Raw genomic sequence first — 27970 nt, forward strand, 5'->3', positions numbered from 1 at the left:
AACTGTAATATCCATCACCACGCACAATGTAGGCGTTCGTGCTCGTGTCCAGCAGGGGGAGCTGTTGCCATCAGTATCAAAAGCTGGATGCTGTCCAGTTCAGCTGGCTGAAAGTTGTGCAACCAGTGAAACCACACTGGATCGGGGAAATCAAGCGACGTCACGTGAGATTTCCCGGAACTATCCTTTCTTTCGCAAAGTTTGTCTTGTGCCCGGTGCTACCTGCGTGGAGGAACAGCCGCTCCGGAGCGCCAGCCTTCACACTGAATGTCGGTATGTGTGTTTTGATAATGTTCACCAGTTATCCAATTAGTCTCAATGAGCAGTTTCGACATAGGCTCACTGTCCAGCAGATTAAATATAATGCGAGTCTTGTTTGATATTAAACACACATTCGTGCAGATGTGTTGATGCGGGCTGTTGAGTGTGACGTGGTGCATTAATATAAGACTGTTATAAACATGTAATAATAACAAAGTAATACCGCTTTAAGTTTAATGTTGCTCATACTGTATCTAGTTGTTGTTGAATGTTTTGACCGGTGATTTAACCCTCACACAAGTATTATCTGCATCTCATACACAGCATAGTAACTGAGTAGGGGTTAGATTGGTTAAGATTGTAACATCTGCATATAACCACACTTTTAGCTGTGAAGATGTGACACAAAAGCTGACCTCGCTGTCTCAGTGATTAATTCATCATTTAGTTGAGATTACAGTGACTACCTGTGGTTTGACATATGGCTGTCAGGCCTTATTGTTGCGGCGCTTGCAGTCGTGTTTGCTATTAAGTGAGAAACTGCCAGCGATGACTGCAGGAGTACTCCCGTATCCCTGTAACCCTGGCTTCTTGAGTGGTCAGACAATACTTGGGGGGCTGGTCCACTGAGCAAATTGCTGCCAGGCTAAGTATAGCATGAATACAAGTAAATCAGCAGAGAGCAATGGCTCCCCTCTGTGACAATGGTGGCATTTCCCGTTGTGATGGATAGTAATCCCAATGAGGACCCAGGTAACAGCCTTTTAAAAGCCGTAATTGCTCAGCTGTAAATGGGAAACCTATGAACAATAGCAATGCTATAATTTCCTGTAATGATGGAATTATTTCTTTACAAGATGCTTTTATGTCGCTACAGACAAACAAAAGGATATGATAATAAATCTGTGTGGTGTCCGGTTTGGAAGCATTATACCACTAACCCTGGCTTACACACACATCATCATGTTTGGCCTCAACACAAGCAAGAAGAGCTCATCTTTTCTGTTAAATAGAGAAAGAGAATATGTGGATCTCTCAAGGTGTTTTTGTCTTGAAACAAAAGAAGCTTTTATTGTCAAAATTGTATGATCTCCCAGCTTGTTGTCCTACTTGAACCAAACCTGCTGGAGTAATCTGCGACTTTAGCTGCATGATCCCAGCATACCAGACATGCCTTTGTCCTTATACAAGCAGAGTCTGGACCCTGAGTCCATTGCTTACTGGTACTGATGAGGTGGACTGTATGTGTAAAAGTGGAAGAGACAGGGGGTGGTAGTTTAAAATGAGCGATATCACCCTGCTATGCTCAATCAACCGATGGCAAAGCAGCCTCAAACCTGCAGCCACACTCACAAATGGTGTTTGACAGTGAAGCTTCGCTTTGATGGATTAAGTTTATTTTACCGCAAAGGATTTTGTTGTGAACCCAACTTCCTTCCTTTCCCGTAATCCCCCTCGCTCTTTTAGGAGCTGACTTGGAACTGAGTGCCATTATGAGATGATGTCTCCCAGCTCGTCTTTCGTGCAAGTCAATTTCGATGACATCCACTTCTTCGAAAACTGTGGTGGCGGCAGCTTTGGAAGTGTGTACCGGGCCAAGTGGATTTCCCAGGACAAAGAGGTGGCGGTGAAAAAACTGCTCAAGATTGAAAATGAGGTAAGAATCTTAATTACCTGGATCTTTTTTTTTTTCATATATATTTTTAATTGTCAGCATAGTAATCATTTTAATTGCTATCCCATTTAGCGAGATCTGGTGACTTCTGTACCCATCACTCATGGTCATTATACTCCCCCTCTCTGAGCAGTGTGCTGCGAAAGAAACATTATAGCCAAATGAAAGAATGTATTTGGTCCAATTACAGCAAAGGCTGCTCCTGAAGTGTCTTTGAAAGCACAGGCCCATTGTCTTAAAGACAAAACAGAATTATCTTTGAAATCTTTTCAGGGAAATTGTATTATGTGTGTCGGCCTGTGATCGGATGTTCAGAAAATTGTTCATTGTTTCTTTTATGAAATTGTAAAAGATCACAGATATCCATTCAACTTCACTCAAGTGTTGGGGAGAAGATTGTTCAATGGGAATAATAATGTAATCCTTGCACGTTGAACCAGATGTTCCTTTAATTATAGTGTTTGGTTGCGATTAAATGAGATCGTTTTATCAGGTTCATTCAAAAAAAAAAAAAAGGTTACACATTAACCTTTCTGGGCCACGATTATGCACTGATACGTCTTTGTATATGCTCCAGAAGACTCCATAGGACCATTGGCGTCCAGTCAGACTTTGAGAGCCATGCCACTGAGTTCTGTAAAAGTCTGAAAAAGTCAAAGTCTGCTTTGACCTTTCCTGTTGGGGCATCAGGATAACCAGCAAGTTCTCACTTCTGCTTTTTATTAAATTCTTTTTTTTATGAATTCACAAATGGTGACTCCTTCAATCATCCACTTTAAGTTAACTGGGTTCTAAATGGATTGCAGTAAATCTTATACAAGCACTCATTTCTAGGTTAGGGTGGTGGAGCTTTTATAATCAATTTGAGGAAGTATTTTATGCAGTTATCAGGTCATAATTTTAACTTTTATACTTTGGGATACTTTGTGGTTTGGTGTTAATAACAGTCATGTGAAAAAAAAAGTTCTCACAGGACTCTGTGCAGTCCTTTGAATAACCAAGCATTAATTCCATAGGAATTAAGAGGTTAAACAGCAGCCAAATGCACGTAACAAAATGATCATCAGCAAGTGTGATCAACTCTATAAAGTTAGAAGTTTTGACAGTTTGCTTGTTCCGGGCATTCAGGGATATGCCGCATTCTTTCCAGGACCAGATGTCCCAGTGAAATTACCCCAAAGTCAGATTAAGCAGTGCTCTGACAAAAAGCAAAAAACCCAAGAGCTGTATTTCAGACTTTACAGACCACAGTTAGCATGTTAAATCTCAAAGTTCGTGAAAGCACAATTCAAAAAAGTCTGAACAAATATGGCTTTTTGGAAGGATCATGAGGAGAAAGCTTCTTTTGTCTAAAAAGAACATGGTAGCGCAGCTTAGGCTTGTACGATTGTATCTGAACAAACCACAAGACTTCCAGGACTATTTTTGACAGAGAAGATGTTTGGTAATGTTACATGTGTACGGTGAAATAGAGTATATCAGCATGAACACCTCATACCAACTGTCATGCATGGTAGTGGGAGGGGGGATTTTTTAGGTTTAATTTGCAGCTACAGGAAATGAGCACCTTCAATTCAATTCAATTCAATTTTATTTATATAGCGCCAAATCACAACATAAGTCGCCTCAAGGCGCTTCATAGATACAGAGAAAAACCCAACAATATGACCCCCTATGAGCAAGCACTTTGGTGACAGTGGGAAGGAAAAACTCCCTTTTAACAGGAAGAAACCTCCGGCAGAACCAGGCTCAGGGAGGGGCGGGGCCATCTGCTGCGACCGGTTGGGGTGAGAGAAGGAAGACAGGATAAAAGACATGCTGTGGAAGAGAGACAGAGGTTAATAACAGATATGATTCAATGCAGAGAGGTCTATTAATACATAGTAAGCGAGAAAGGTGACTGGAAAGGAAAAACTCAATGCATCATGGGAATCCCCCGGCAGCCTATGTCTATTGCAGCATAACTAAGGGAGGATTCAGGGTCACCTGGTCCAGCCCTAACTATATGCTTTAGAAAAAAGGAAAGTTTTAAGCCTAATCTTGAAAGTAGAGAGACCTTGAAGTCACTGAGTTGATCTTGAACTTCTCTGAATACCAAAGTATTCTAGAGTCAAACGTCAATAAAGTTGGGCCATGCAACAGGACAACAGCAAAGGAAAGAATCAAGGTGTTGCAATGTCCAAGTCAAAGTCCAAACCTCAACAGCAGATTTGTCAAGAAGTGTGGTGATACGAAAGACTGATGAAGTCATACAGAAAGTGATTATTTTAAACTATTGCCGTGAAAGTTGTTTCTGCAAGGTATTTCATCATGAGGTGTAGTAATCAAATATGTAGCTTGTTCGTTAAAGAATGTAGTTATCTGTAGCATAGTAAATATGCTATAAGGAAAGTATACTCAGTGCATGCACGGTATGTGCAATTCTGCTATGTACATGCTGAATAGAGTGTGAATGTTGTCATTTCCTGAGACTTAAATGAACCTTTGGTAAAGGTGATTTAAAGATAAAAAATTACTTCACACACACTGAAATCATGTGTGAACTAAATTATTGATCCAGACTTCATTTATTTAAACTCTAATTCTCATGAAAATTCCTTGTGTGTGTTCACTGGTCAGGCTGAAATCCTCAGCGTCCTCAGCCACCGCAACATCATCCAGTTTTACGGCGCGATTGTCGAGGCTCCCAACTATGGAATTGTCACCGGTAAGTTTATAAATAATGATGCATATTTACAGCAAAGAAACCTCAGTGAAAAACAGCATACAACAGAGCCACCAGATAACATCATGATAGAAAAGGCAGCAGCCAAATCTGTTCGCACCAGTTGCTCAATGGAGCAGAAGTTTCTATGGAAGTGTGAGTGAATGCCAGAGGCCTCAGGATGTGCACACATTCATACAGTAGTTGTGTGAGCCTGTTTTCAGTTTTTGTCTAGGTCAAAGACCGAAAAGAATAAAGCCTCAAATGCTCGTGTAGCTGTGAACTGTTGTAAACAAGGGGCCCATCATGCTCGCATCTATCAGGGAATCCTGCAGAAAAGTCGTTTAAATCGAGCCCCAGCTCAAAAATGTGCCTAACATATTGTTCGACCTTCACTGCAGAATGGTGTATATGGAGTTTGACTGTTAAATGTGCCTAATGGTGTCGCTCAGTATAGGTAGAAAGGATGCTATTTTTAGGCTCGTAATGTAGTTACTCATTTGATATAAAAGATTAAACTTCGCTTTGCTTCTAGTGGTGAACTGACACCTAGAGTTTCGGTTTCATTGTGCTACTATGAAAAAAAATGCCCATGAGATTCAGGAACTGCTGCATGTTTGGAAATCCTGGTTCTTCCCTTCATCCATCATCTTTCTAATATGTTGTCCTTGCTTTGACAGCTCACTATCTGTTTACGAAACTGTAAAAAAACAAAACAATGAATGAATGAGTGAAACACCCTGACTCACAACAAACATAAGGCATCAAATATAAGATCTTTGTTCTTCTGAAGAGGAAAAATGCTAAAGCAGTAGTTTACATGAGTCTCCACTAAATACTTCAAATCGCTTTGAAAGTAAAGCCACGGGATGCAATGCACTTTTTTTCTCTCTCTATAAAACATGGCTCTATTTAATAAGTGTGCAGCATTACAAACAAGTGAGAGAGACATGCTAACAGATTGTGGTTTTCTGTATTTACCTTTATGCTAATGTTTTACAAGGGTGTTGCATTTCCTCTGCAGCTTGTAATATCTAATAATGAAAACATGTCAGAGAGATTCTGACTATCTTTAGCCATGGCTGAAGACCAGGCCAACTAACATTATGATATAAAAGGAAAGTTAGGAGAAACAAAATAATACAACAATAAAAAATATTTTACAAAAAGTAATAAAACAAGAAAAAATTGCACTTTTAAAGTTTGTTGACATATGAGAGAACAAGAGGTAGTTAAATGAACAAAAGATAACAATAAAACAGTAAAATTCTTGATCAACTTCAACTGAAAGATAGATCCATCATTGTCAGCACCGGAAACAATTGTTCTTTAAAAGCTACATTTTATTGTGGAGTACCTCAGGGTTCCATCGTGGGTCCCATCTTGTTCTCTCTGTACATGTTTCCCCAGTGTCAAATGAGCCATAAAAATATCTCAGAGAGATTTCTCATGCACTCATTTCTACTACTACCTTAGCTCTGCTGGACACTGAGGACTTTCTCAAAGCAATCAGAAAGGAAAGCACATTTTTTTAAACAGTTTAGATTATTTCATGCAAATCGAATTTCTTTTGCCCATGCAAAACCTTCCTGTCATCAACGGCTGCTAGCCACTTTCCACTGTCCCTTATTTACAAGGGATTGCCACAGCGGGTAGTTTTGCATGTTTGATGTGGCAAAACTTTTGACCTGGATTTCCTTCCTGATGAAAATCCAGGATCGAACCGGGATCTTTTGTGTGTTAGGTGAAGGTGTAATCTACTACACTATGGAGTCAGTAAAATGTTATTACTTAAATTATTTTGTGTAGCGCAGTTATGTAAAACCAAGCCCATACTTTCAGTGTAATTATTTATCTGTAGACGTTATCTAAGTGTTCTAAGTGTCTCTCATATAGAAGTGTAGAAAGACCTTTGATATTCTTAAAGAGGTGCTCTTTCATACAAGAATATTTGGCTGCATCAGAAAGAAAACTAAGATTATTATGAAAAGGGTAATCAGGCCTAACCACATTTTGTAAAATGTTATTCATTTGCCATTTTCTATGTAATAGTGTTAAAAAAGAAAAAGCACAAAAGAATCAGAAATCAAATCAAAGTTTAGTGGAAAAACGATCAGTGCACTCTACTCCTTTGCAGGATCGGTTGTACTACAGAGCTCCGAAAGGGAAGGTTTTGTTGTCAAGGAGTAGGTTGTGGTCTCTATTTAATAAGGCAGAATCTAATTAGCAGCAGATAGAGGGAAAAAAACGTTTGCCGTGCTCACATTCATCATCTCTGTTATGACTGTGTTGACACACAGCATCAGTTCCCTCTTTCTCGCAGCCACTATCTACAACCTATCTGAGATACCTGATTGTCTCTGTTGACCTGCAGGAGTTTAACAATAACTGCCGTCACTCAGCGGCTTCATAAACCTGATGAATTATAGGAGAGTATTGTTTCAGGGTTAAAGTACATTTGCCAGTTACAGTCATTTTAAGGCGTTTTTTTTTTTCCCCTTCCACTGATTAAGACTCTGCCGTGACACTACGCTAAACTGAAAGTGCATTTTACATTGAAGCTGGCACAGATTATCTAAGGAATGTGGATGGGTGCAAAGTGCAGAAGGAGACATGTATTCGCAGTTGAACTAGCTGCATGATGTCTCACACATGAGTTTGCTCGTCCATTTTCATTCAGTTTTTCCTGTATCAAAGTCAAAAAGCAAACAAAAAAGGGTCAACAGGAAACTCTGGCTCATAATAATAATAAAAGTCCTCGGTGTATTTTATGGTTGTTAATTATGTTCCTATCTCGGTGCTTGTGCGTGTTTACAGTATTGTGTTGGGATATGATGGGGTTATTGCGCACAAATGGAGGGTCCCTGCTGTTTAGCTGGTGCTTGTTTATCTCTGTTGAAGGACTTTACTTCACAAGATTGCCTCTGTCTACACATAGTAAAGCTTAAAGTTTGTGTTCCTGTTTCAATCTTTGTTTCATCATAGTTGTCTTTTAGTGTCGTCAGCGGTCTTATGAAGGAGATTTTGCAAAAGTCCACATAATTTGCAAGTTTCATACATTTCTAATGGCCCATTAGAAATGCACGAATCCTTTGACAACAGAGCACAAGCAACTTTGTGTTGTAGACGTTTAACAGCCATGTCCGGAGGGGACAAGAGAGCTCGTTACGACTGGTGCTCACCCACAGCGTCAAGCCGTAGCAATCTAGCGAGACACTATGAGTGGTGTGGCCGAATATCCAATTTGTTTTTGCATAACCCTTTCGTATACTGCACTCATATGCATGCTGTAAAACTCATTTTGCCACTGTAACATCATTCATTTTTATTCATTAAGCAGCAGTATAAAGTTTTCGTGTTTCCTCAGAATATGCAAGCTGCGGCTCACTCTATGATTACCTGTCCAGTGATGTCAGTGAGGAGATGGACATGGGGCAGATCATGACATGGGCTGCAGAGATCGCCAAAGGTAAACTTCAGATGTATCTTACTAGTAAATAACAGCTGAAATGTTGTGAGATTGATTTATGAACTTAAAATTCTTACTTAAGGATGGTAGTAAATGATTTTATTTTATTTCATTTTATTATTTGACAGTTATTAAAAAAACAGAGTTAGCTCCATAGAATTTCTGGCCAATTCTTAGAAATGCAGCTTATAGAATAAAATGAGGTATATTAAAAAATAAAGAGACACACAATTTAACACCAAAAGTAATAAAATAAATACTGATATTAGAAGTTTTTTCTTAGCTTGTTATATGTTAACCAGCCATACAGTAAATAGATCTACTGCATTAGCAGCAGTCTTGCAGTTCAGTTTTGTAGTGATCTGCTTGAGCTGTGTAGTCATCCTTCATGGAAATATAAAGAAAATGAGTCAACAAGGCTGCAGGTTGCAGCTCCATGCCTCATTGCTCATTGCTGATATACAACAGGCATGCTTTAAATGACAATGTCATTTAAAGCATGCATTATCTTCTCATCAGAGCAACTACAAACCCAATTTCCCCAAAATTTGTGGTGCTGTGTTAAATGTAAATAAAAACAGAATGCAGTGGTTTGCAAATCTCATAAACACATATTTTATTCAGGATGGAACAAAGAAAACACCGGATGTTTAAACAGAAAATGTGCCATTTTAAGGAAAGTATTAGCTCATTTTGTATTTGATGTCAGAAACACGTCACAGAACAGTTGGGACAGAGCCATGTTTACTACTCTGCACTATCCTCGCTTTCTTTAACAACACTCTGTAAACATCTGGGGACTGAGGAGACCAGCTGCTGGATTTTTCCAAGAGGAGCGTTGTCCTGTTTTTGACTGATATTAGGTTCTAGCTGCTCCACAGTCCTGGCTCTCATCGTGTCGTATTTTTTAATTTCATGATGTTGCAGATATTTTAGTTGGGGAAAGGTGTGGACTTCAGCAAACGGGCTTTTCTCTATGAAGCCACACTGTTGTAATAGCTGCAGTATGCCTTTTAGTGTTGTCTTATTAATATATACAAGACGTCATTGGGTGAGAGCATATGTTGCTCTAAAACCTGTATATACCTTTCAGCGTTGATGGTTCTTGTCCAGATGTGCAAGCTGTCAATTTCATGGACGGCGGTGCGCAACCACACCATCAGAGATGTAGGTTTTTAGACGAGGCACTGACATTCCTCCTCATCTTTAGTCATCTTCAGTTTTGTTTTTGAAAAATGAATTCATTTTTTTTATTTCAAATTTGGATTTATCTGACCACAGAACAGTTTTCTGCTTTGCCTCAGTCCATTCTAAATGCCCTTTGACCTAAAAAAAGACGTCAGTTTTAATGTTAATGTAGTTCTGGCTGAGGTCATGAAAATCGAAATATGGTTTCATGAGATTTGCATATCTTTGCGTTCCCCTTTTTATTTATGTTTTACACAGTGTCCCAATGCTCGTGTTATTAGGATTGTAGTTTCCAAATGAGTTTTTATTAATGTTCCTCTGAAAATTTGTCTTTATTTCTGCCTCAGGAATGCACTATTTACACTCAGAAGCTCCTGTTAAGGTGATCCACAGAGACCTGAAGTCCAGGAATGGTAACTGACCACGACATGAGTTTACCAAATTTAATTTCTTAAATATTTTAAGTAAACATCTGCATTTACTGACTTTTTTTTCTCTTTCAGTTGTTTTATCTGCAGAGAAAGTTCTCAAAGTAAGCCTTTTTATATAACCTATGGACTGAAACCTAATCTCAGATGATCATAAAACAATTGGAAACAATCCGAATTCTGTAATCATAAAATCGGGTCCTTCCCAGCCACCTTGAAACACCTCCAGGCACTTTTTAGGACAGAAACATTATTCAAGCAAACTTTGATGAGGTGGAACAAAAAGTGTTTACAATGTTGAATTTGTCTTAAATTTAAGTTTTAACAGCTTTTCCTGACTGAGAAATTGTACCTTGTTGCTGTGGCTCTGTTGCATAGATTTGAATTCAGGGTCCTTGGAGTGCCATGTCTCACTTCTACAAACTCAACCTGCCCTTTGATGTGATGGCCCTGTTAGCTAAGGATTCACATTCTATTCAGTGTTAAAAGAAATATAAGCACGAAATCCTCATTTGATATTTTCAGCAGTATACGGACACAAGAGGGCAGTGACTAACTTGGCATGTTCAAGTAATCAGGGACAGTGTTACGGTGTTTCTCGCCATAGGTGGATGAGATTGAGAGAAAGGAGATCCTCTTTGCTGATCTGCTGCTGACCGGTGACCAGTTCTTCTCTGATAAGATAGATAGACACAAAACCAAAGTTGATAATAATTGTGTTGGTACAGTATGTGATTGCTTTAAGAGTCCTGCAAAGTACATCCACTTGTAAATCTGCCAAAACCTTAAGATTATATATGTCAGTGCTTTGAGGCTTTTTCTGTATCATAGAGACATTTAATTTGCCTGTGACGTCACAGTGACTGAAACATACGATGACTCCAGGAATAATTATATGATTACAGTGCTGTAGATTTGTTGCATCAGCAGCAGGTGAATCTAAATCTGCATGCTGCTATTGATTGCTATATTTTAAGTGTGACACAAGGTTTATGAATGACAGGTTACTCTGGATACCCAAATAAACATTAATATTATTATTATTTCTACAGATCTGTGATTTTGGGGCATCTAAGTTTGTCACCCACACAACGCACATGTCCTTAGTGGGTACGTTTCCCTGGATGGCTCCGGAGGTGATCCAGAGCCTGCCTGTATCTGAGACCTGTGACACCTTCTCCTACGGAGTAGTAAGTGGCAAAAAAGAACCTGAGTTGAAACACACACACAGAAAAATGGTAGAAAATGCTGATTTCAGCTAATTTAATTACATGTACATTTCCCTTGTAGTGTTGTTGCATAAGTACGGTGGAAAAAGCGGAACGAAAAGCAACAAAGCGAAAAAAAATATGCTTGAGTGTTACATCACTTTATACAGAGCACATTTTCCTTAACGACTAATTGTTTGAATAAATAAACCATCCTTGCTTTATATCTATTGAGGGTGAAGATTTTTTTTTTATTGCATTTTCATAAATCTGATGTTTACTTTTCATCCTCAGGGCAACATAAAGATCTTTAGGGGTGTCATAAAACCATCGTGTATGAATTAGATCATTTGGACACAAAATATACCATCTGTTTCCTGTTGTGTTTTATGATATAAATATAGTTATGCACGCTTTAAACATCTAAACAATTTCATAATAATATACTTCTTCTATCTCAGTGCCAAAAATGTTTGGCATCTTAGCCCTTTGATTTTTATTTTTTATGTTTCAGTTTAAAAAAAAATGAAATAGTTTTGTCTGGTTTTCTTTAGTCTGAGTTTTGCCGTTTTAAATGTAAGCCCCGTGAAGCTGGAGCTGGTGCCATTTTTCTGTATAGTTACCATTTATTCGCCTCTATTCTAAGGCTAATAGAAAAGTCTTAGTGCTCGTGTCCTTTTGCCCTCCCTTAACACATAACATCCTAAGAGTTAACAGTTAAAGTTTATCACTTGCAGTCTCTGACTGTTTGAACAGACCTGCTTTCTCCTCCTGTCCTGCTCACTTAGCACCTAACCTCTCCCATACAGAGCAGCGTAGTCATTCAGAGGACAATTTACTTACTTCTACACTAAAATCAGCTTCCTGGGTTTAACAAGAAAAGAGCGGTTGGGTAATAGCAACACATTTATCCGCAAGTATTTTGTTAGAGATCCTAGAGGTTTGGAGTGTCGTTATTAATCCTGAGCTGACTCATTCCTTTTGATGTGTCACGAAAGACGTCAGACCGAACGTAACGCTAACATTGCACGCACACAATTTGTGTTGCAGTAATGTTGTTACGTCTTTTTAATGTGACCTTCTTGTATTTGTTGAATGCTGCCTGTGTGTTTGTAGCTTGTCTCAACCTGTTATGTGGCCACTTCTTCTCACTGTGACGAGTTTAGATCATAAGCCTGTTTTTGTCCGGGAACCGGTAACTCCAAACGGTATCATAATGAAAGATGCAATAAGCTTCTTATAAGAACCACAGACCAAACAGATAAATTTACTGAACATGAGCGAATTTTGGCAAACTAAACTTTTTAGGAGCTACCATGAGGGACCTGTTTTTGAAAAGTGAAACAAATGAGGAAGCGTTGATTCCAGAAAGTTTATTCACTTCATCCAGATGTTTCTTCAGTGGAAGAAACATTTCATCACTCATCCAAGCGACTTCTTCCATTTCTTTCAGCTGACTGCAGATTTCCCCGACCTTATAGCAAGTACAGTTTCATAAGGATCTGTTTATACGGTTGGGGGAATTTGCCGTCAGCTGAGACACATGAAGTCACTTGGATAATGTTTTGTCACATCAACAGCGTTGCATCCAGGTAAAATGGATCAACTTTCTGGCATTGAGAAAGTACTTTAAACCTGCATTCTTGCTTGTGGTTGCAAAAAGAAATTTCATAGAAGACTTTGGTCAAATAACTACTTCATCCTTACTTTTATGACCTATGGCGGGGAAAAAGACACTTTCTCAAAGAGTTTATGGTCTCATTCACCAGTTAAAGAATTTACTAAATTCTGGTCCCCATTTGAGTCAAAAAGGATTATGACGAAGGTTGTGCTTCATACTGGGCCTGCTTTTGGTACCTATTTCAAATCCATCTCTCACTCAACACGTGCATTTTTAAAACACTGAAATGGAGTCAGCCTAACAGAGAAGTTGGGATATCTCTAATGAGTGATGTCACAGTGGCTTTATCCATTTGTTTTGTGAACTACTGGCCAGTGGGCAGTGTGGAGACCTACGCTTGTGAATGCAAGAACGAGGCGATGTAGGATCTTCAAATTGATACCATAGTAGTATCTACTAAAAATCTTGAACGAGTTACAATCTCTGTGACCTTGACCTCAAGGTCAGAGGTTGGTTAAGTTTTCTGAAAATCAAGGCCACGTAGGATTTTCAAATTTATACCATAGGTGTGTCTACCAGGAAGCTGAGGGGTATTTTCCTCGTATATTTATGTACTGTATGATTATATTTTATAAAGAGTAAATGTAAAGAAAATAACAAATAGCAGCACTCTTTCAAAGAGATGAATAATTAGACACTATATCAAAACTGATGACAGCTTTAGGCAGAATCAGTGCTTAAAGGATGCCATTGTGGACGCGTATAACAGAGGTCCTTCACAACAGGAGTCTGTGAAGTCTTAGACTTTGAAGAAAGTTTCTTTTTGCTTCTTTTTTTCCAAATCTGTAAAGTTGAGCAAGAATCTATTGGCTCATAGAGCAGGTCAAGGCCATATTATTGGAGCTTTGTACCGCCTGCTAGATTTCTGTTATTTCTCATTCAGTCTCGTGGTAATAATATAATCATAACCATTGAAAAGGTGTTCATTATTGTACTTCAAAGATCACAGAAGTGAATAATTCACCAGGAAGTGCAGCTAAAAGCCTGAGGTCAAGAAGTTGGAGCCAATTTATGTTATTTTATTTTATTTTTGATCTTTTTTTTAGAGGAAACATATGATTGGCAAGCTTTTTATTTCAGTCTAAAAATAAGATTTTATCAAATAGAACGAACGCAGTCAACCAAATAGCACTAAAATCTCTCAAGAGGAAAAAAACAAAAAACAAAATCAGGCAACCGGTCCCATTGATGCTTTTCATTTGAACATTTCTTCTCTCTAAGTGGAAAAAAAACAGCATTTGCGACCTTTGCAGGATTACAGCCTCTTAGAAACTTAGTGTCGGGAGTAATTTGGAAGTCGTTTCACTATGGAATCGCTTATCGGTTGCCCCAAAGTTGTTTTGAAAGTTGCTTTCACTATTATAAAAGATTGAGTCACTCTGGTAAAATGCAAACGCATTAATTAAAATTATTTTTCCTTGGATCTATGTAGGATTTTACAATCTGCCGTTGGTAAAATTACCTCAGCAGCCGTGAGTTTCTCGCTCAGACGCCTGCACGTTCATCTGATTTCTGTAGTCAAATACATACGTGTAATTAGACACAGCTGTCAAGAAGCATACATTTAGGAATGTGGTATACATATACAGTCTTACTCTTTGATGTTTGAAAGCGGCGCTCCTCCACCTTTTCATTATGTGGTTTTTAAGATGTTGACACAGGTGATTATTTCTGACACTAGTGAAGCCCAGCTGAAAAGAAGCTGACTTATGAAGGGAGTACTTCAGCGGCCCAACAGCATTTAAATCATGCGTGATTCTTTTTCGATGTTTTTAATGTTTCGTGTGGTCTTCAAGGGAAATGCATAAATGTTTTTAGTGTTTTGCTATGAATACACATGCTATATAAACAGAGGGTATTGATAGATTTATGATATTTCTGTGTAATTCAACCATGTGGTGATGGGTAACAGCAGCAGATCCATGCTTATCACGGCTCATGTGTGCATTCACACATGTAGTGTGCTGTTGTGTAATTTTACAACACTGTTACCTGACTCTCTACCTTCTGTGACAGGTGCTTTGGGAAATGCTCACCCGTGAGATACCATTCAAAGGCCTGGAAGGCTTACAAGTGGCCTGGCTTGTGGTTGAGAAGAATGAGGTATTTTACTGCATGATTACATGAATGCAATTCTGAACGGAGAAGTGAAACTGGCATATAAAAATATCTAAATAAATAAATGAAAAAGTAAATAAATGACTTACCGAATACATCAATAATCCACTAATTACACCAGAATAATATTAGAGGTTTAATTAATTTATAACGTTATACTTGTTTTAATTTCCTCTTGTGTTTAATTACCTTTGCATCAATAACCCTTTTCCAAATTATAAAAAACAAAAAGTTCAACTTTGATGTATGCCAAACTGAAACACACTTTTATTCAGAGTATTAACAACAACAACTAGTAATAATCAACACTTAAATAATCATTACTGGGCTTAATTTTTGGCTAGGTTAGCTAAGCGCCTCTGGGTTTCGGGGACCCCCGTTTGCGACAGTTGGCTGCATCCTTTTAGATGCGTTTTCCCTCCTTTGGTGGGTGTCTGAAGCATTAGGTCAGCGGCGACTTGTACCCTACAGTATTCAGGCAGTGCACACACTGAATCAGCTGCAATTGGTGGAACGTTTTGGCAGTATAACAGGGTGTTTTGCCATATTTTGTCAGGACTGAATGCAGGCCTGGCAACTGCTGTGGGGAGCAAGGCATGATGGAGATTAGGCAGTAGGTGGAAAGTTGACGAAAATGATACAATGAGTCTTGGCCTCATTCACATAATGATGCCAGGTGTACTCAATAAAATGGTCACAGGTGTATTTATGTGTATCTTTATTTTTTGATTATGGCAGTTGTGATCCTTCATATAGAGCAATAATTAAATGCTTGACAAACAGGAGACCCTTTAGGACAAAGGCAATCTAACAGACACAAGAATGGTTTTGAGCTTCTTATCTAAGTTAGCATATTAAGGTTCCTTTAAAGCTGTTCTTTCCTCTGCCTGTGTGTGTGGGGTTTAGAGGCTAACCATCCCCAGTGGCTGTCCTTCCAGCTTTGCTGAGCTCATGAAAAAGTGTTGGGCAACAGAACCAAAAGTAAGTTGCACAAGCATGCAAATATGAAGCAGATATATGAATTATATACACTACTAATGGTTTTATGTTCATTTAGGAGCGACCAATGTTCAAGCAGATCCTCTCTACTTTAGAGTCCATGTCTAATGACAGCCAGCTTCCTCAACAGTGCAACTCTTTCCTTCACAACAAGGCTGAATGGAGGTAATGTGATCAGCTATTCTTCAAACCCAGTAAATGTATTTATAACTGTCTTTTTTTCCGCCGGTATACTGCCTCAGTGTAGGGAGATGTGCGACTGTTTTCAAAGAATGATGTGGAAATGTAGCTGACGGGGGCCGTGAAACACAAAAAAGGACTTGAGATCATGCATATAGATCTTTAATAATCACACTGATAGCTACATAAAGACATAAAAACCCCCCAAAGAATCATCCATCTGGATATACTTCCTCTCTTTACCCATAAGACCCTAAAAATAATCACCATCTTTTTCAAGTAGAAGTGTTTAATTGGCCTGTATGAGCAGCTGGAGGTTTGGTGGTGTTCGGCACAGCCTGAGTCTCAGCTGTTACTTTATTCTCTGTCTGCCTCTCCCCGGGCCTTGTCTGCGCTTGGAGTTTTTTTTCCTCAGAAGTTGTGTTGGTGTTATTGTGTCCAGGCAGCCATCTGCAGGTGGAGCAGGTTGAAGTAAATCTCTGCTTGAAAACAGAAAGCGACAATGTGTTTTGGCCCAAGAAGTTAGATCCGGCTCAAAGTGAAAGATGGCACCTCCAGTCGTAAAAAAGCGATGTTGAGAAACCTGTTGTACCTGTTTCTAGCTTCCCAGGTATCTGTGTTACCAAGAAAAGCCCAGATAGTTCTATTTTTATAGATGCTATTTTTGGCTCTTTCCTTCATAATATTTAACTTAAATTGAAAGATTTTGAGTTTCATTTTAAGGTTCATATTCTTTCCTGTTTTAGCTGTATTGTTACATTTGTCACATATACATAATGGACTTGAAGTGCTTGTGTAAATTAAAAATGAATGCATTCTCCCTTCCAAGTACAATAACTTAAAAATACAATAACGTGACTGCTGGATAATACCAGTATGTAACTGTATGCATGCTGAGATGTGGGGCTGGAAGCTGACACGTGGTCGATTCCTTCATTGCTAGGATTCACACGCTGATTATTTCAGTTTTAAGTATTTTTTTTCTATAAAAGGTTTTTATCTGTTTATAATGCTCACTGAGCAGGAAGGGTCAGGGCAATGCCAAACGTAGAGGCCTGTCAGTACAGCGGGAGGCCGTAGAGCTCACTATTTGTGAAGGAAGTGGTGGAGGACTGGGAGGAGCAAGTCATGGCCTTCCTGCCTGGGCTGCATTTGTTTATGAAAAGAGTGTGGGAGTTTTAGCGGGCCTGAAGTTCAGCATGGCTTTCTGCGATACATTGCGCAGCCCCACCTGCTGGGCAAAACAAATCCCAACATGCTTTGTCCTGCACTTGGTATTTAAAGTGTCGGCGTAACTCGTAATCACCTCCTGAGTGCAGGGCTTTATTTTGGATTCATTTTAATGTTGTGTCACTGGATGCTGTCCTAAAACTCTCTGTCTTATTTTGTGGTTATATTCTTTATTTTTCTCACTCTACAAATCCCCTCAAAGACCAAAAGCAACAGTGGAATGATTCTTCTCACGAATTTCACTAAAGTCAGACTGATATATTGAGATTGCCAGTGGATTTCTCTTTTGTTCCCTAATCGTCTTTCTGAAATGTGATTTGTCAATAGAACTCGGAAACCAGAAAACTTCCCATACCTAACAATATTATCCTTTGTTTGTGGTTGCTGTCAGTTATACACATATTTAAGAAAAGAAAAGAAAACCTGGATTATTATTGAGCCACTTCGTTTATTCCTTCAAACACATACCTTGTCCTGCTGTCATGAATAGTCTAACTGAATGTAGTCCCAGATCCATTGGATGTTCGATCACTGCTTTACAGAGGTTCGTTAAAAACTACAGGGCAGCTGTTTTTGGAAATTATGTAAGGAGTGAGCTCAGACTGAGTGGTGCAGACTGAAGGGAAGCCAGAAAATAAAGAGACATGATTTAAAAAAAGAAAAATGTTGGTTTTGGTTTTTATAAGAAAAATCCAGCCATCCTTAAATGTTAACAGTTTTCTCCTGCTGTATGATGAAGGTGTGAGATTGAAGCTACACTTGAGAGACTTAAGAAGCTGGAGAGAGACCTGAGCACTAAAGAGCAAGAGCTGAAGGAGCGTGAGCGGCGACTAAAGATGTGGGAGCGCAAACTCATCGAACAGTCCAACAGTCCGGTGAGTTCCTCATTATCCCCTCTTCACTTTGGTCCACCTTCACCTTCAGGACAGCCGCATCACTTTGTGAAGTGGTCTCGGCGGCAGCACGTCGACTCTGCGCTGTTGTTAATGTTCGCGTTTTCATGTAGAGGCTTATTTTCTGAGCTACCTTCTGAAGTCCCCTCAACCTTATTCTGAAATGAGAAGGAAAGTAGAAGAGTATGAAACAGAGTTGTGAACATTTGCATCGTGACAATAAAAAATTACTATTAGATTGTAAGCATCCAGCCTCTGACATGACAGTCACAGCTTTAATTCTATTCCTTTTTCTGCCTTTTTTGCATCTAACATCCAATGCAAAACGATTTAGGGCTCAACTAATGATCATTTTTATTACTGACCAAAATCTTATCAGCCCACAGCTCCTCCACCAGGAACTGAGTAGCCAGAATTGGCACACAGGTATATCTGGAGCGATCGTGGCTCAAGAGTTGGGAGTTCGCCTTGTAATCGGAAGGTTGCCGGTTCGAGCCCCAGCTCCGACAGTCTCGGTCATTGTGTCCTTGGGCGAGACACTTCACCCGTTGCCTACTGGTAGTGGTCAGAGGGCCTGGTGGCGCCAGTGTCCGGCAGCCTCGCCTCTGTCAGTGCTGGCTACAATGTAGCTTGCCATCACCAGTGTGTGAATGTGTGGATATGTCGTCGGATGTGTAAAGCGCTTTGGGGTCCTTTGGGACTAGTAAAGCGCTATACAAATACAGACCATTTACCATCTTAGGCCCCTGAAGTTTCTCATCTATATTAGATATTAGAACATCATAATGTTGCCAAGCAACCACCTACTAGAGGGACAAGATGACCCATTTGTAGCATTTATACACCTATACAGGTGTATATATTATAAAATTAAATAATTTCATGATGATAACATTTCATTTATGTCCAAAAACCTTGAATTTTTGGTATATTGTCATATCATCATGTTGCTTAGTAATCGCCTACCAACGTTAAAATGATCCAGCTTGTCCGGGGAAACATCAAGGGGTTCCCAGAACAACTGAGAGATATAAGCTTTCCAGCTTGTCCTGGGTCTTCCCCCTGGCCTCCTCTTGTTGGGACATGCCCAGAACATATCACCCAGGAGGTGCCAAGGAGGCATCCTTGTCAGATACCCGAACCAGATCATCTGGCTCCTTTTGATGTGGAGGAGTAGTGGCTCTACTCTGAGCCCCTCCTGGATGGCCGAGCTCTTCACCCTAACTTTAGGGAGAGGCCAGCATTTGTAAACATGTTCATGTAGTCACTACCCAGCGCTCGTGACCTTAGGTGAGGGTAGGGGAGTAGCTCGACCGGTAAATATTACGCTTTTATGCTCAGCTCTCTCTTTACCATGACAGACCGGTACAGCATCCGCTTCACTGCAGTCGGAGCACCACTGCTTCACACTCGGCTGCAAACTGCTTCAGTGCAAACTGAAACCCACCACTTAATGAAGCCAACAGAACCACATCATCTGCAAAAAGCAGAGACGAGATTCTGAGTCTGCCCAAGTGGAAGCCTTTCACCACTTGGCTACGCCTAGAAATTATGAAAATTATGAACATAATCGGTAACAAAGGGCAGTCCTTTAGGGAATCCAACACCCACCGGGAACGAGTCCGACTTATTGCTGGCTATGCGGACCAAGCTCTAGCAACGGTTGTATAAGGATCAAATGGCCCGTAGCAACGGGACACGGTCAAATGCCTTCTCCAAGTCCACAAAACAAATGTAGACTGGTTGGGCAAACTCCAATGCACCCTCAAGTATCCTCAAGAGCATAAAGACCTGGTCCAGTGTTTTTTGTGAATGATACCTAGTCATTTGTCTTAACCTATATATGGCCATGCATCAGAATCATGCACATGTTAGATACCTGGAAGCTGTCTCTCCCACATAGACAACTCACAATTTCTTTAACAAGTCAGTTGAGCCTTTGAATAAACTGCATTAAACGTGCTTCTTTTCTATGTGCTCTGTCGTTCTGCTGTCCTGTTAACTTCACTTTAACATTTGGCTTCTTAAATTATTTTATTAAGGGTTCATGCTACGTCCAAATGGGCAGAATCAACTTTTGGGGGTTTTAGGGTTCACATTGTTGATTTTTCTCATTTACCTTTTTCTTTGTTATTTACTTCTATGTCTCTTCTTTTCTATCCTGTTTTCTTGTCTTTTCCCACGGTGTCCCTGCTTTTGACATTGTCCTGCCTCTCAGCTGTTCTTACCTCTAAAGATAAGTACTAATCCGTGCTTTCAGTCTGTGATTGAGGAGTCTAATAATTCACAGATGTCTTCTCATATCACAACCTCTGGTAATGAGTATGTGAGTCTGCAGTCTGTGATAGAAGACTTGAGGCTTTGTTGGCTGCCCTGTCCTGCACTCTAACATGCAGGTCAACACGTGAGTCAAGCAACTCCTCCAGGTCTGTGAGCTGTGTCAACATGACAGTGGAAATGGGACACTTCCTGTGGCCTGATGACACTGAATGAACCCTTCAAGTGTCTGATATTGTTCCACCTGCATCCATCACATAGTGTGATCTCACTGAATACAGTGGGGGAAATAATTATTTGATACCCAGTTGGATTTGCATATTTTCTCACTTACAAAGAAATGAACAGTCTCTAATTTGTGTGGTAGCTTCATTTTAATGGAAAGAAAAAACTTGTTATGTATATAAACACACCTGTTCATATACATAAACACACCACACTATAAGGCACACCTGTCCACCACCATGGCCAAGACCAAAGAGCTTTCAAAGAGACAAGATTGCAGACCTGCAGAAGTCTGGAAATGCCTATAAGACCATATGCAAGAAGCAAGAAGTGGCGAGAAGGGGACAATTATTGGTGCAAAGAAATATAAAATGACCATCACTTGCCCTCAGTCTGGAGCTCCATGCGAGGTCTTTCCTCCTGGAGGATGATCATGAGAAAGCTGGTGGATCAGCCCAAAAACAGGAGGAGCTTGTTTATGATATGAAGGCAGTTGTGACAGCCACCAAGAACACTATTGGGAGCACACTACGCTGTGATGGATTGGAATCTTGCAGTACTTGCAAGGTGCCACTGCTCAAGTAGTCACATAGACAAGCCAATCTTAAGTTTGATCAGCAGAAATGTTGAGTTCCCAAGCAACAGCCATAAAACCTAAGGGTTTCGAGAGCTTCTGTAAAATCCCTCATGTGTGGAAACCTGGTGACCAACCGCAAGAAATGTTACGGGTTTTTCCACCAGGGTATCAAGTCATGTTATGCTTGTGTTATGCTAGTCATGTTATGCTTGGGAGATGCTAATAATCAAATACTTATTTTAGACAATGATATGCAAATCAGTTTATAACTTTTATGTAATTTATTGATTTTTGGTTTGAAATTCAGTTTCTCTCTAAAACTACCATATAAACTAAAAACTGTTCATTTCTTTGTAAGTGAGCAAACTTACAAATTCAGCAGGGGATCAAATAATTACATCCCCCACTGTATATTACTGGTGTTGTGAAAGCACTAATATGAACAGCTTGTTAAGTTGCGTTATTAATTATTCGACAATTATTTCATTAATCATTACTTTGTCACACCATAAAAGAGCATTTATTCTGCTTTATAAGCTGCGTTCATGATGTATTTCCACCACATACGGCGCGGGAACTTGGTCACAATTATAGAACATATTTGAAGCCCTCCACCTGTGGATATTATGGATGTAATTTGCCGTATGCCTAATGTTCTGGATGTATAGTGCCATGCTGTGAAGAAAGAGCCATGTGATCCAGTTGCCTAGAGAAGGCCAGGCTTTTATGATGAAGTGACATTTTGCTGACATTAAGATTGGCCAATTTGTTCTGGTTGTGGTGGAGTGCAGTTGTTGAGACACAGTCTCTTACCGGGATAAGAAAGTACATGTTTTTTCCTCTGAGTGACCCAGGTTCAAAACAGTAGGAGAGGGACTTTGCTGTGTGGCTGTCAGCTTCATTCTCTCATTTTACTTTTGAAAACAGGTTTCTTCCTAAGGCCTCCAAAAAAACATGAATTTTCAGCCAAAGAATTTACATTTTAGAGCTTAACAAAGTAACATCTTTCTATAGACGCCACGCTGTATTTATCCACACAGGATCACGTCTCAAGAGCTGCTCTTTACAGTACAGAAAATCATATTAGCATTAGTGTTCACTTAGGTATTATGCCTCTTGTGGGGGAAGGACATGCTTCCTTGAGCATAGCCCATTAAATTGTCCCCTTCGCTTGTTATAATCAGTCAGTCTCATGAGGATGTAATCCTCTGTATTCCTCTGTTGTTGCTTGTTAGCTTCTTGCCATGAGCTAATAATCCTGTACAAATATTGCCTATCCTCTTGTGCCATCAACTCCTAGACATATTACACTAGACATAACAATCAGCATTTTGTGTTTTTCCATGTGAAAACTTCTTATTTCCTTTATTTTCCATTATAATAGTGAAACTTCTTCATCTGATTTATTTTCCTGTTAACAGATGATTTTCTTTTGACTTTCTCCTAATCTGCCTTGGCTCGATTTCATTACTTTCCACATCTGAACAATTAGTGACTAATAAAACAAACGTTTTGCCATTAAAATGATATTAGTTACGTTTCTATAGCTAGTATTAATAAACTTAATGATAACAGAGCATGGCTTTTAGTGTTTTCAAATAAAAAAAAAAAAAGTAAAATATGCATTTCCTGTGGCCATTTTTCAATCTTTTGTTGAGACATTAACTACATGCTTCTTTATAGGTATATCCATGGCCTGACTACCCATCATCCACTTAGTCCACATGGGGGCACAATTGTGTGAATTAAACCCAACTCAAAGTGCTTTTCTCCTGCATGTTCCACATATAAATCTTAAAACACAAAGACTGTATCCCCCATTTCAAATTTTTAGATTTAACCACACTTGCCAATGACGTGCCACACAAGCATGGCTGCTCATTTGTGAGATACAATGTGGCTTTTGAAAAGTGATGTTAAGTCACTCCAGTGGGATTCTGGCATTGGCTTAGTGTTTCCGAATCTGTTTACTTCTGAACTGCATTACAGGAGGAGGCGGAAAAGCTCTGTAGGGCTGAGTGGCTTTATGAGGCAGCAGCCTCAGCGACTGTCAACTGAGCCCGGCATTTAGTTCATAATCCGAGCTGTTACAGGATGTCGTGGGAAGAAGACAGTGAATGGGGGATTACTCATTCATTTAGACGTATTTTCTCCAATTTCCCATTGCATTATTTCTGTCATTACACACCAGTCTCATAATCACAATGATGAAATCTTTATTTTGGCTGGCAAGTTTCTGCTTGATTGCATTTAATGAGCAATAAATGATTTTTTTTTCATTCAAATAGATCACATTAGATCAGTCAGATGGGCATTTCTGTTGGATATAGTCCATTACGGCTACATCCAGTCTTCTTAATCACAAAGCACAATAACTGAAAAAGTAATGGTTTCAAAGATGTGGACAAAAATATGGATATTTTCCATTTTAATAATATTTACTAGTCTTGTGAGTTTTACTTTGGAGTTCTGGCCTTTTTTAGATGGACACATGATGCCTATATCCAACCACATTCTGTTGCTTTGGATTAAATTTGTCTTGTCTTCGCAGTTGCTCCCCACGTTGGACATATATACCTGGACAGAGGAGCATGTGGTTGGTATCAGTGTGTTTTTACTTGCAGCCATTTAAATTGTGATACAGTCATGACTGCTATTAAAACGATTAAATCGTGATTTTCTTCCTTTAGTATTTCTGGATGCAGCAAATATTTGGCGCAGGTTTGTTCATTTACTTTCTAAACAGTTCAGATCGTCTTAAATGTTTTCTGTTTCGCATTCTTCATTCTTTCCGCGCTCGTTTCAATGTTTGGTTGTGTCTTTGCCAGGAGACAGCGCATGTGACATGCAGCTTTATGCCGATCTGTTTAAAGAAAACCACATCACCGGACGGAGGCTGCTGCTGCTCACAGAAACCGACATGCGGGACATGGGGGTCAAGTCCAAAGGTCACGTCATGCACCTTAAGGCAAGACACGGTTAACCATTAACCGAAAACATTTACGGGGTATCGGCAGAGCTCTCTGATATTTGGCTCTGCGGTGAATTCAAAGGGAATTTTTTTCTTTTTCCAGTGTGAGATCGAAAAGCTAACTAATGATTACCTCGGGTTCGTCCACTTCCCGCCACTGCTGAAGGTATCTTCATCCGTTGGACGTGTTACATTTTTATTGTCACGCACCTTTTGGGGCTTATGTTTATGTGCTTTTGTTTTCTTCCCCAAGGATGAACTAGAAAAGGAGGTGGAGCAGAGTAAAACTGTAAATCTGGAGCTGGTGTTTGGGTACCACTGGAAACCAGCAACAGGAAAGTCTGTAAGTCTGTCAGAAAACACATTCAAACACTGACTCCAACATATTTTGCAGCTGTGAGCAAGCGATGAAATCCAAAAAAATAAGAATATCACAAAGAAATGTTTTCTTGTTTGAGCATTTTTGGCATAATTGATACTTTCTAAGGAGATATAGAGACATGCGATTGAATCGGCCCACTACAACTGAAGCTGTTTGTTCTGAGGATTCGTGATGGCGGCTGTTATGCTGACCATTCAAGGCATCACTAGACATGTATTAAACCAGACAAATAAACATTTCAGGCTCAGCCATGTACCACATCCACCTCGACTTGCTCACAGCCCTTTGTTAGGGTCTCAAACTGTGGAGAAAGGGTGGCTCTTCACTTGCTGTTTGAATTTAATCAAAAATAGCCCATTTAGCCAGAAGTCATTTTCTTTTAAAAGGCAAACGTTATTTAATCTTTCAGCTGTTCATTGTCCCATCATAAATAGTCCTCTTTCAGTGTGTTCGGCAGGGCTGAAACGAGCCTGCTAATTGCCTCCCATTTCTTCTGACATGTGGTGGTTTAGTGGGTAGAAAACACAGCAGGGAGAAGGAAACAGGAGGCTGAGAAAATGAGAGCTAATTATTTTCCCCTGCCTGGTGTCAGGTTCCGTGTCAGCCTTGTTTTTACAAACTGGAAGGTTTTTTGCACTAAATAAAACAAACCCGCACTGCATTTTTTTCTTCGCCCCTCTTTGCTGGCGATGTCATGGAAGCAGCTGCACTTCTCAAAGACAAAATGAGGGCCTGCGATTGTGCGGCCACCATCTGACAGCCACTGAGGGTCCCCTACTAATGAGGATATCACCGTGCAGCCAAGTGAAAGGTGCTGAATTATGTATGAGTTGTCATTAGACGCACTCGGGTCCTAGGCATCATTACCAGACATTGTTTCTGCTGGAGTGATTAGACTAGCATAGACCTGGGAGCCCCGGTGCGACCGTCCAGGCCCGACACCAGGCCAGCGTTGGGCCACTGGTGTGTTTCTGAGCCAGAGGCTTGCTCAAGCTTCCCCCCTTTGAGTCATTTCCAGCCCCCGGGGACGATGAAGGAGAGGGCGAAGGCTCCTCAGACGAGTGTGTTAGTGCCACTCCTCTGATGTCTTTCTCTGTGATCACTACACAATGGATTGGCCTGTGCCATGAACCCTGTGTGGTTAAGCAGTGACCTGTAGCTTCCTGGCAGCTTTTAGGGATTGGCGAAATCATTACGTGCGTCGTCAGCATTCAGTATGCAGAAGAAGAGGGCTGGGGACCGCTTCGATTTGTGCCTCCCCAGTTTGATGTGTGTCTCTCTGCAGCAGTCCATGAGGAGAAAAAAAAAGGTTTTATCAACTAAAATCAGACAGTTTCCTGCTCCAAAAAATTAATCCTGGATTCTGAAAAGGCCTAAATGTTTGGAATTTAGAATAGCGGCATGAAAATATTTGCTGCTGATTTTTGTTTCCGTTTCTCTGTTAGAGTAATTTAATGAAATGTGCCGAATTTGAGGTATATTTATGTAGAGAACCTAATTCCATAAAGATCAGTCTTTTAACTTAGGTTTGCATTGCTGTAGACATTACATGCAAACTGCATTTTACATGTATACTCTGTCTTTTCTCCCCTTTGGTCTGCTAGCAGTTTATTTTAAAAGTTTTATTTCATACTTATCTGTCTTCACCCACAATGTGAGGCTTTCTGGCCACTGTCATTCAACTACCTGTAGGTTGTGCTGTTGGTTTATATACAAGATTTACCAAGTTCTCCACACAGATGAGTGAAATTAAAAACTTTTACATCTATTGTCGCTGAGACCTACATTATCTGACCGGCAATTATTTTATTTCAAGGACTGCAAATGGAAAATGTACATGGAACTCGACGGCGATGAAGTCGCTATAACCTACATCAAAGATGTCATCTTTAACGCCAACAGACAAGACGTTGAAATCCTGCGGATGACTAAGGTGCCGTCAGAAACGCATTGAAAACAATTAGGTGTGTTACAACACACCTAATTGTTTTCAATGTCTTGATCGGTGCATTTTAACCTGACGTATTGTGGTGGTTGCAATTGTCTATTTTTTGTTTTTTTCAAACAAAATAATGTTATTCAATGCAGCCACCTTTTGTGATGGACAAATGGGTCACTGGGCTACAGGAGAACCAGAGAGTGGACTATACCGTCAATTATGAGGTGGGTCATTTTAGCAGCTGCAGTTTGAAAATGTATCACACAGGCAGTCACGCACAATCATGTTTAACAACATACATTAAATATCACTACTTTCACTTCAGAATGATGTCAAGTCTCCCAAGTCCACCAGACACAGCTGCTCGATGACATGGAGCGTCAATGGTGGACGAGACGAGATCAAGACTGTGGAGCTCGTCATTGAAACAGCCCCAGCTAGCACAGACTGGAACCTCAAGGACAGATCAAACCGCGGTAAATATTTATTATTTATTCATATCGTTTTTTTAGCGGAAAAAAAAAATTCTTCATATAGGAGGTGTATATGAGGTACGTGTTTTCTGTTTTAGATATTGATCCAAAGTGGATGTACAATGTAAGACTGAAGCAGATGATAGCCCAGAAATCCCAGCCGATGACTGCTGCTCACACCGCCTTCACGAGCTCTGATGCTCGCACTCTGCCTCAGTTCCTGTCTGCACATGAAAGACATGTGTCTTCTTATGCTGCAGCTGTGCGCCGCTCTCCAAACCGCGTCAACTCTTCTCACTGGGCCGACTCACGCAGCTCCTCGCCAACTGCCAGCCTGTCGGCCAAACTCTCAACGCTCTATCTGGGGTCAAAGGGCAGCAGTCCCTCCAGCACTACGTCAGAGAGCACCTCAGACAGAGAGCGCCCGCTCAGTGCAGGGGCAGTGCATAACTATCGCAGAAATAGCAACACGGGCAATACATTTACTGTGGGTGGGGTGCAGGGTTGGGGTCATACAGAGAGTAGTGGTAGAGGTGGACATGCTCATAATAAAGGTGGCAGAACCCCCCGACATCCATGGAGACCGCCGTCCAACAGCTACAGTGCCAGACCACAGAGCCGCACACCATCGATACCGGGTTTATTGTCTGTGACACAAAATGCCAGTGAGGAAAAGGAGGGGGGCAAAAGCAGTGACGGAGGGTGGATCAAAGTGGAGCGTCATAAGAGATTACCACGGCAGGACAATAAACAAGTCAGAGGTCGACCGAGGAGGGGGGGCAGGGGAGGGCGCGGTGGTGGTGGAAGAACTTAATGTAGGCCACACAAGAACTGAACATGTTACACACTGAAAAGGTTTTACACATGGATTATGTCTGCTCACATGACATAATTAGTAACTGGGATTTGTATTTTTAAAAAATGAGCTTATTTGTTCACGTATTTTTAAAAACGACAGTGTAGTCTGTGATTTTTTGCAGATGACATTCAAAACTGTGGTTCGCATTGAAAATATGATGCTATTTATCAATCCTAAAAATAAAGATTTAAATTTAAACTACATTCCTGCCTCACCAATTCTATTGTGTGTGT

General features: G+C 40.2%; 1 protein-coding gene across 1 annotated transcript; it reads left to right on the forward strand.

The window, feature by feature from the left end:
* The first annotated feature begins 154 nt into the window (after nt 1-154).
* Nucleotides 155-27954, forward strand: map3k20a (mitogen-activated protein kinase kinase kinase 20a). Its single transcript, XM_005723484.1, has 20 exons — nt 155-273; nt 1729-1918; nt 4556-4643; nt 8008-8109; nt 9645-9710; nt 9801-9829; nt 10778-10915; nt 14631-14717; nt 15639-15713; nt 15790-15896; nt 17881-18016; nt 23665-23709; nt 23804-23834; nt 23942-24081; nt 24188-24250; nt 24338-24427; nt 26283-26399; nt 26555-26629; nt 26731-26881; nt 26977-27954. The coding sequence occupies exons 2-20, from the start codon at nt 1760-1762 to the stop codon at nt 27690-27692; spliced, it is 2415 nt and encodes an 804-aa protein (XP_005723541.1). The 5' UTR covers nt 155-273; nt 1729-1759; the 3' UTR covers nt 27693-27954.
* The last annotated feature ends 16 nt before the right edge of the window (nt 27955-27970 follow it).

Source organism: Pundamilia nyererei, unplaced genomic scaffold (assembly GCF_000239375.1).
Source record: "Pundamilia nyererei isolate P.nyererei 1_Seehausen unplaced genomic scaffold, PunNye1.0 scaffold00009, whole genome shotgun sequence".
Classification (NCBI taxonomy): domain Eukaryota; kingdom Metazoa; phylum Chordata; class Actinopteri; order Cichliformes; family Cichlidae; genus Pundamilia; species Pundamilia nyererei.

Coding starts and splice junctions, on each gene's coding strand:
- map3k20a (XM_005723484.1), top strand. CDS start 1,760: ATGATGTCTCCCAGCTCGTCTTTCGTGCAAGTCAATTTCGATGACATC. Junction 14,718..15,638: donor TTGTGGTTGAGAAGAATGAG/GTATTTTACTGC, acceptor TGTGGGGTTTAG/AGGCTAACCATCCCCAGTGG. Junction 26,400..26,554: donor AAATCCTGCGGATGACTAAG/GTGCCGTCAGAA, acceptor TATTCAATGCAG/CCACCTTTTGTGATGGACAA.